This window comes from Populus trichocarpa, chromosome 2 (genome assembly GCF_000002775.5).
Source record: "Populus trichocarpa isolate Nisqually-1 chromosome 2, P.trichocarpa_v4.1, whole genome shotgun sequence".
Taxonomy (NCBI): Eukaryota; Viridiplantae; Streptophyta; class Magnoliopsida; order Malpighiales; family Salicaceae; genus Populus; species Populus trichocarpa.
In genome coordinates this window covers 14972099-14981432 of record NC_037286.2, presented here as the reverse complement: position 1 = coordinate 14981432, position 9334 = coordinate 14972099, and the positions used below count along the sequence as shown (strand labels likewise).

Below are 9334 nucleotides of genomic sequence, written 5' to 3'. Positions count from 1 at the left end.
CTTGACTTGTCGCCGCTATTTTATCATCACAAAGCGAAAAACATGCCCGCCACCGTGCTGCCTAGTTGATAAAAAGTCCAAACGGAGAAAAGATATGATTTTTATTTATTGTAAATCTTGATTTTATAGCTAATTAAAGGGTAGGCGTCCTCTCTGATTAATGAAACGATCGTACAATAATTATTAAGTATGAAAACGAGTGGTTAATCTAATTAAATTTATGCTAAACATCATTAAAATATAATAATAATCATGAAAATCATGCGCTGCGGATGTGTATGAGAAACAGCTAATAATATACACAGTGCGACATGAACTGAAAGGATTGGCCTCCAATGAAACAACTATTTCTGGTGGTTTAATTCATTTTTTTAAATAATGAAGTCACAGCTTTCATATTTGGCTGCTTCCACACTCACTGTGTATGATCTTCACGTGGGCCGATGAACATTTCGCAACCTAAGTCTAAGATAATACAAGCTGAAAACCCTTATAGCTAATTTATTTTTCAGCAATCAATAGGCTGGAGGTTAGGCTCGAGGAACAGGGCTGCATGCCGTATAACATCTGGTGTCTACGCATAAACAATAGGGATTTGGTTGAAAAAAGAGCAGAATATTATATCTGTGTTATTTGTTTTTTTGACCGGCTGCAGGAAGTCAGGATGAGTTAAGAGGAACACGAATGCTTGCCCTTGAAGCAAGAGGAAGCAGGATTTTTTAGTAAACGTAAGCTAAAAGCAAACAGGTCATACAGTAGCCACAGAACTAGAATAATACCTATGGAATCTTGGTGACCACTTCTCACCTCAACCACTACTACTCCACATCCCTTTTCTTCTTTAGGTAGGTAAGTGCTCTCTTCCTCTCTCTCCGAGTCCTTTGGAATCTTGGTTTTTCTGTTTTGACAAGTATTGGTTTCTGCTGTATATAGATATAACTAATTGTTGCTGTTCTTGTGCAAATAACATTAGCAGAAACACAACAGAAGTACTATATTTCACTGCTCTCTCGTTCTTTTCTTTCGTCAACTTTTTTACTCGCATGATGACTACCTTCTTCTCTGCTTTTTAATTCTTTATTCTTGTACCACAAAAGGAATCACTGAGAAAAACCACCTCATTCCATGCCCACCTTTATCTCTTGGATCATGTACTTTATTTTGCTGTGATGAGGTAGGTGGATCTGTTTTCAGAGACAAATAGTATTGCCTAACTTTGATTCCTTTGTGAAAAAAAAGGAGAGAATTCAGTGGAAGCTTCTGTAACGTGGGGAAAATGTACAGGAGTCTTGATGGACGTTTTGGCTTTCATTTGGTTCAGTGAATTCTAAACTGGGCCAGCTAGATAGTTGTAGTATGTTATCACACTGATTTCTAGTGAGTGAATTCCCCAAGTTTTACCATATTCTCTACCGGTTCTTGCTTGCTTCTTGGGGCCTTTTGCCTTTATTTTAGCCAAGATTTTGTTTATTCCTTCTTCCTTCATGTTACTTGAAGGTTTCGATTCAAGTTCAAGTAGTTGGTCAATATAGGTGGCATTTTTTATTTATTTCTTGAACAGCTCAATCCTTCATTTAATTTCTTTTTCATTGGGCGTATTGAATGGCCTCCATTAAAAGTTGCTGGTTTCTTTGTGCTCTGTTGCAGCTGCGATTCAAGTTTTGAGAATCCTGTGAGTAATTGAGGATTAGATTAATATCTCGAGGTTTCATGCTATGGCTGTCGAGAACGGGAGAAGTCGTGATAAGAGTATGGATGAGGCCAGCACATCAAAAAGCCAGGAGGTAGAGGAGAAAAGTTCTGCCGGAAATGGGGACCAACAGAAGCAAGAGAAGAGCGAAGGAGATGAGGAAACTAAAACAGTTCCGTTTATCAAGCTCTTTTCATTTGCGGATTCTAAAGATATCTTTCTGATGATCCTTGGGACGGTTGGCGCTATTGGAAATGGAGCATCCATGCCAATTATGTCAATACTGTTCGGAGATCTGATCAATTCTTTTGGAAAAAACCAGAATAATAAAGATGTAGTGGATTTGGTTTCAAAGGTAAACATAATCAGCATGCCTGTTGCTATCAATAGAAATGTTTTTCGAGGATAAGATACACCATTCATCTTTCTGCTCTGGAAGATCCATAACTGGTTTTCTAACTCTCTAGCTATTTCTGATGTGTAGAGATGTTACTAATTAATATTTGATAAACGTCCAACTTTCTTTAGGTGTCTCTCAAATTTGTCTACTTGGGAGTTGGTTCTGCTGTAGGTTCATTTCTCCGTAAGTACATCATTAATTCAACAATGCTATCCTTACAGAGAAATTGTCTAGAGCACCAAGCGTTGAGGATTTATAAACCTTTTCTCGTTGTTTGTCAGAGGTGGCTTGCTGGATGGTCACAGGAGAGAGACAGGCTGCACGGATAAGGGGTACGTATTTGAAAACTATACTGAGACAAGATGTTGCCTTTTTCGACAAGGAAACAAACTCTGGAGAGGTTGTTGGTAGAATGTCTGGTGACACTGTTCTTATACAAGATGCTATGGGTGAAAAGGTACCAAAGTATTCAGACCAGAACGGGAAATTGCAGTGAATTTCATCCATATTGCCGAGATGTTTTTGTGGTTAAACAAGCCTAATTATTTTATGCAGGTCGGGAAATTTATACAGCTAGTATCAACATTCATTGGCGGCTTTATAATATCATTTATCAAAGGCTGGCTTCTTACTCTTGTCATGCTATCCTCCATTCCCCTGCTTGTGATAGCTGGTGCAGGATTGTCCATCATGATAGCTAGGATGGCATCTCGTGGCCAAACTGCTTACAGTAAGGCAGCGTCTGTAGTAGAACAGACTATTGGCTCAATCAGAACTGTAAGTTTACACATATAAATAGCAAGATATGCCAAGATGCAAGTTCAGTATGGAATGCTAATTGCCGATCTTGCATCCAGGTTGCATCATTCACTGGGGAGAAGCAAGCCATAAGTAATTACAAGAAGTTTCTTGTCACTGCTTATAACTCTGGTGTTCAAGAAGGCTTGGCTGCTGGAGTAGGTCTTGGCATTGTTATGTTAGTAGTGTTCTGTAGCTATGCTTTGGCAGTATGGTTTGGTGGAAGGATGATTTTGGAAAAAGGATATACCGGGGGTGATGTGATTAATGTGATTGTTGCTGTGTTGACCGGTTCTATGTGAGTTTATGACGCAAAATCTACTTTGAAAATTAATTGTTTGTTTTCTTAGGGTTTAATCATATGAATGTTTCAGGTCTCTAGGGCAGGCATCTCCTTGTATGAGTGCATTTGCATCTGGTCAAGCTGCAGCTTATAAGATGTTTGAGGCTATCAATAGAAAGCCAGAGATAGATGCCTCCGATACAAGGGGAAAGATATTGGATGACATCAGAGGAGATATAGAGTTGAGGGATGTATATTTCAATTATCCAGCCAGACCTGATGAGCAAATATTTTCTGGATTCTCTCTTTTCATCCCAAGTGGATCAACTGCAGCATTGGTTGGACAAAGTGGAAGCGGAAAGTCAACGGTGATCAGTCTGATAGAGAGATTCTATGATCCACAAGCTGGTGAAGTTCTCATTGATGGCATTAACCTCAAAGAGTTTCAGCTCAAATGGATTCGGGAGAAAATTGGTCTTGTCAGCCAGGAACCTGTGCTGTTCACGTCCAGCATTAAGGATAACATTGCATATGGAAAGGATATGGCAACTACCGAAGAGATAAGAGCTGCAGCTGAACTTGCCAATGCTGCTAAATTCATCGATAAACTACCTCAGGTTATAACTGGTTCCCTCTTTACAAATTTCTAGAGTTCTAATTTTTTTTTTTGGGAGAGGAGGAGGTGCAGATTGCCTCAGTTTTTTCCATTTAATTTGGACTTCAACTTTTGCATCCAGGGAATAGACACCATGGTTGGTGAACATGGAACTCAGCTGTCTGGTGGACAGAAACAGAGAATTGCAATTGCAAGAGCCATCCTGAAAGATCCGCGAATTTTACTTTTGGATGAAGCTACAAGCGCTCTTGATGCAGAATCTGAAAGGATAGTGCAGGAGGCATTAGACAGGATTATGGTGAATCGAACAACTGTAATTGTTGCCCACCGTTTGAGCACTGTGAGAAACGCAGATATGATTGCTGTTATTTACCGTGGGAAGATGGTGGAGAAAGGTATATAATTTAGCATGCATGATTATCATATAAAGAAACATAAAGAAATCTCGGGATCCTGCTGAGAAATTCCGTTGCTGTAAATTTTCTGGTCTCTGCATTGCCACATATTGTGTATAGATCCAAAATATTTGTTATTTTCAGAATTGTTTTGGATTTTTTGTCCACCAAACATATTGTGGAATATTTTATGAAACTTCTTATTTATTTTCCTAGTTTTACATAAGCAGATAAATAATGCACAATGATGATTGATTCATGCACTAATTTTCTGCTGCCAAATCAGTTCTGCGATCAACAACATTAGTTAGGATAGTCTCATGATTAATCCCAGAACTTGTTCAAGTCTTCTGATTACGATGGATTAGGGAAATTTTCTGAGATTTTCTTACATGATCTGAAACATCATTTTCTTTGATCGATCAGGTTCACATTCAGAACTGCTCAAGGATCCTGAAGGAGCTTACTCGCAGCTTATACGCTTACAAGAAGTGAACAAAGAGTCGGAACAAGAAGCAGATGACCAAAAGAAGTCAGATATTTCTACCGAGTCCTTAAGACATTCAAGTCAAAAAATTTCACTGAAACGGTCCATAAGTCGGGGATCATCTGATTTTGGAAATAGCAGTCGCCGCTCGTTTTCAGTGACATTTGGTTTACCTACTGGATTCAATGCCCCTGATAATTACACGGAAGAATTAGAAGCTTCTCCACAGAAACAACAAACTCCAGATGTCCCAATCAGCCGCCTTGTGTATCTCAACAAGCCGGAGGTTCCAGTGCTGATTGCTGGAGCTATAGCTGCAATTATCAATGGGGTCATATTTCCGATATTTGGTATACTAATTTCCAGGGTGATTAAAACATTTTTTGAACCACCTCATGAATTGAGAAAGGATTCGAAGTTCTGGGCGTTGATGTTCATGACCCTTGGCCTGGCATCTTTTGTTGTGTATCCGTCACAAACATACTTATTTTCGGTGGCTGGTTGCAAATTAATCCAAAGGATCCGATCTATGTGTTTTGAGAAGATGGTTCACATGGAGGTTGGTTGGTTTGACGAGCCTGAGCACTCAAGTGGAGCAATTGGTGCTAGGCTCTCAGCAGATGCTGCAACAGTGCGTGGTCTGGTTGGAGATTCTCTTTCCCAGTTGGTTCAGAACATAGCATCAGCGGTAGCGGGTTTGGTCATTGCCTTTGTTGCATGTTGGCAATTGGCATTTGTAATCCTTGTACTACTTCCTCTAATAGGACTCAATGGATTTATTCAAATGAAGTTCTTGAAAGGATTCAGTTCAGATGCAAAGGTATACTCTTTTAACTCATGAGTGTGAATTCTACTGCTGTAGTAAGCTAAAGAATATGAATTTATAATCATCAAATGAACCAAAATAATAATAATTAATAATCGCATTCATTGATCTAAATGGTTGCAGAAAATGTATGAGGAAGCGAGCCAAGTTGCCAATGACGCTGTTGGCAGCATAAGAACTGTTGCCTCTTTCTGTGCTGAAGAGAAGGTGATGCAACTATACAGAAAGAAATGTGAAGGCCCTATGAGGACAGGAATAAGGCAAGGGCTGATAAGTGGAGCAGGATTTGGAGTTTCTTTCTTCTTACTTTTTTCTGTCTACGCAACTAGTTTCTATGTGGGAGCACAACTTGTCCAGCATGGGAAAACTACTTTTGCAGATGTTTTTCAAGTGGGCATCTCTTCGTTGTTTATTAAAATCTCCACAAGATAGTTATAGAAATTACAGCTGTTTTCATAATTCTTAACAATGTGTCTACTCGCAGGTTTTCTTTGCTTTAACCATGGCAGCGATTGGGATTTCTCAATCAAGCTCCTTTGCCCCTGATTCCTCAAAAGCCAAGGCTGCAGCTGCTTCCATATTCTCCATTATAGACCGAAAGTCGCAGATTGATTCAAGTGATGAGTCGGGAACAACATTAGACAATGTGAAGGGAGAAATTGAACTTCGTCACATAGGCTTTAAGTATCCAGCTAGGCCAGACATTGAAATTTTCCGAGACCTCAGCTTAGCTATTCATTCTGGCAAGGTAAATTTATTCATGTTTTAAATCAAATCCTTTCAAACATATCGTCTTCAGAAAATTGGAATTCTGAAAGTATGGCGCCCATATCATTTAAAATGTCATGTCAAGTTCTACATTATATCAACGTGAATCTCTTCTTTTAGACTGTTGCCCTTGTTGGAGAAAGCGGAAGTGGGAAATCAACGGTGATCTCGTTATTGCAAAGGTTTTATGATCCCCATTCAGGCCATATAACTCTTGATGGAATTGACATTAAAAGTCTTCAACTTAAGTGGTTGAGGCAGCAAATGGGGCTTGTGAGCCAAGAACCAGTTCTCTTCAATGAAACAATCCGCGCCAACATTGCATATGGAAAGGAAGGCGATGCAACGGAAGCGGAAATTCTAGCTGCGTCGGAGCTAGCAAATGCACACAAGTTCATCAGTAGTTTGCAACAGGTTAGAACATTATATAACAGATATCGTTAAATGTTTCCATTGATGTAATCTTATTCAATTGCAAGTAGCTAGTAACTTGAATTTCTCAAGCAAGCAGCTATGATATGGCTTTTAATTGGCGTTTTCATTGATAAGAATCGAAAATCATTCGTGCACTATCTTCAGGTTGTTGTTATCCGAGTGAATATTTTGCTAAGATGCTGGTGTTAATTTGGGTTGCTTATGGCAATGCAACATGCAGGGGTACGATACCGTTGTAGGGGAGAGAGGAATCCAATTATCCGGCGGACAGAAACAAAGGGTGGCCATTGCTCGTGCCATAGTCAAAAGTCCCAAAATACTTCTGCTGGATGAGGCTACCAGTGCACTGGATGCCGAATCTGAAAGAGTGGTTCAAGATGCCCTGGACCGAGTAATGGTGAACAGGACTACGGTCGTCGTCGCCCACCGATTATCTACAATCAAGAACGCAGATGTTATTGCCGTGGTGAAAAATGGAGTTATCGTAGAGAAAGGCAAGCATGAGACTCTGATTCATATCAAAGATGGTTTTTATGCCTCCTTAGTGGCTCTTCACATGAGTGCCTCAACTTCTTGAGTCACCACCTGCAATATTTCTGCCACCCCATTTGTAGAAGGTATTCTCCTTTCAAACACTGACGAAATGTATAAATGTCTAGTTTTCCTTTCTCTTTTACAGAATCTATATTGCAATTTCTGCTATGCAAACATGAACAACAGAGAAATGAAGGATGAATCAACTTTAGTTGATAGTTAACATAACGAATTAGGGTTTTTTTGGGGTTAGAAATCAAGGATAAGGCAACATTAGAGCCAATGGCTAGAATTCTCATGGATATGGATCTGTTGTTGAGATCAAATCAATGGATGACAGGTTGAGAGCCATGTTCCTATCATTTGATTGGGAAGTTGACGATATTTTGAAACGAAGTCATGCCAATCATCCAATAATCACATGGCAAGCCAAGTTTGAATTTATAAAATCTGTTCCCTCTGCACAGGAGCATAGAAAGCAATTGCTGTATAAAACAATGGGGTTTTCTATTTTGTAGTTGGAGCGAAAGCATATTATAATTATAACTAAAGCTAAAAAGTTAATTATAACTGAAGTTAATTTATATATACATATTATTTTTTTTCCTTTGGTTATTATTATTTTTTAATTTAGTTTTTATATGATATGTTTATGGGGTTTAAAGTTGATAATTTATTTTAATTTATTTTTTATATGGTTATTGCAGTATCAGAAAAATATATCAGCATCAGGTTGGTATCAGAAAAATATCCCAACATCGCGGTATGATTTATTTTTTTAAAAGTATAGTTAAATAAAAAATAATTAAAAGAAACTAAGTTAATAAACTTTGTAGAGTCAATGACCAGGTTTACGAGTTTGACAAGGTAACCGTGGTTTTGCGGGTTTTGCAGGGTATTTTTTTTAATTGGACTTGATTATGTAACTGTTTAATTTTCTTTTTATCATATAGTTAAAAAAAAAAATAGATTTGGAAAAAAAAAACATGTTATTAAATTTTAGAAAGTCCATGGGCCTGTTGATATTGGTATATCGAGTTTAATTTTTTTTTTATAATTTTTTTTTTATATTGGACTGATTGAGAATCAAGTTTTATAATTTGTTTTGTTTTGCTTTCATCGAGTTATCATAATCTTAAAAAAAGTTATTATAAAATTAAGTAAAAATAATTTACAGAAACAACAAAGTTATTAAACTTATTAAAGTTCATAATCCAGGTTGCAAGGTGACCAAGGACGATCCAATCTGGCATCGTTTTAATATAAATTTTTAAAAAAAACTTTGTCATATTTTTACCGATCATCCAAGTTGTTTTTTTTTGACCAATTAAATTGAATAATTTACTTTGAATTAGCTTTTAGATTATTTAATTTGAAATTCAAGCTAAATAAGGAGTTGGACTCACATGTTTTAAGAATATACTGCTAAATTTTTTTTTTCATGCTCTTAATATTTACTTCAAGTTTAGAAAAAAAAAACTGATCCACGACGAAGAGTGCTGAATATGCTAGTACATTTTAAGATATATCAACAGCTCTATGCTGAATCTGATGACTTTGATGTTTAGAGAAATTGACTGCCATATTATTTTAACAAGACCTGCACCTGAAGCAAAAGGAAGATTCACTGCAAAGGAACCATGGAATTATAAAGAAGATGAAACAGAGATAGCAACTATAAAACTTAAATCTGAAATAATGGGTTTGGACCCAGTTCTCATTTCAACTTATGTTCCTGTTTCTTCATTGGTGACTTTTTCCTCATTCTTCTTTTCCATCTTCATTCTTGTAATATTACAATCTTCCTTTGAAATACCTGTGTTTCTTGCAAGGGAGGACTTTAATGAGACATTCCATGCCTATGAAAGAAGCAGTGGATATCTTAATTTGAATGGCTCCAATGCTTTTAAATCTTTCATTTCAGCTTGTGATTTGATAGATGAGTTGAATTGATATAGCTCTTGCATCACCAGCTTGTCATTTGCATTTTACAGCCATAACTTTATCTCAATATCCCAGGGGTTTTCTGATCATTGTCAGCTAGTCAGAATTAGGGTTGGAGACCTTCAAGGTTCTTCAATTGCTGGGTCTCTCACCCACAA

At 37.5% G+C, this 9334-nt stretch overlaps 1 protein-coding gene across 8 annotated transcripts; it reads left to right on the top strand.

Annotated features, from left to right (window-relative positions):
* Positions 1 to 506: 506 nt before the first annotated feature.
* LOC7460499 (ABC transporter B family member 11) lies at positions 507 to 9118 on the top strand. 8 transcript variants are annotated; one of them, XM_024595897.2, is made up of 14 exons: positions 507 to 845; positions 1648 to 2045; positions 2219 to 2273; positions 2372 to 2547; positions 2646 to 2867; positions 2948 to 3186; positions 3263 to 3788; positions 3909 to 4182; positions 4609 to 5489; positions 5619 to 5885; positions 5980 to 6243; positions 6384 to 6677; positions 6919 to 7315; positions 7940 to 9118. In XM_024595897.2, exons 2-13 carry the CDS (start codon positions 1716 to 1718, stop codon positions 7273 to 7275), a joined length of 3885 nt encoding a protein of 1294 aa, XP_024451665.1. In that variant the 5' UTR covers positions 507 to 845; positions 1648 to 1715; the 3' UTR covers positions 7276 to 7315; positions 7940 to 9118. The 8 variants fall into 8 exon arrangements, with proteins under 8 accessions (XP_024451665.1, XP_024451664.1, XP_024451663.1 ...); XM_024595896.2 differs by having other exon boundaries at positions 507 to 849; XM_024595895.2 differs by lacking the exon at positions 507 to 845 and adding an exon at positions 856 to 1174.
* The last annotated feature ends 216 nt before the right edge of the window (positions 9119 to 9334 follow it).

Excerpts from the sequence above, each read along its gene's own strand:
- LOC7460499 (XM_024595897.2), top strand. The coding sequence starts at position 1,716 with ATGGCTGTCGAGAACGGGAGAAGTCGTGATAAGAGTATGGATGAGGCC. Across the intron at positions 2,046-2,218 it reads TAGTGGATTTGGTTTCAAAG|GTGTCTCTCAAATTTGTCTA; the intron begins GTAAACATAATC and ends AACTTTCTTTAG. Across the intron at positions 5,490-5,618 it reads GATTCAGTTCAGATGCAAAG|AAAATGTATGAGGAAGCGAG; the intron begins GTATACTCTTTT and ends AAATGGTTGCAG.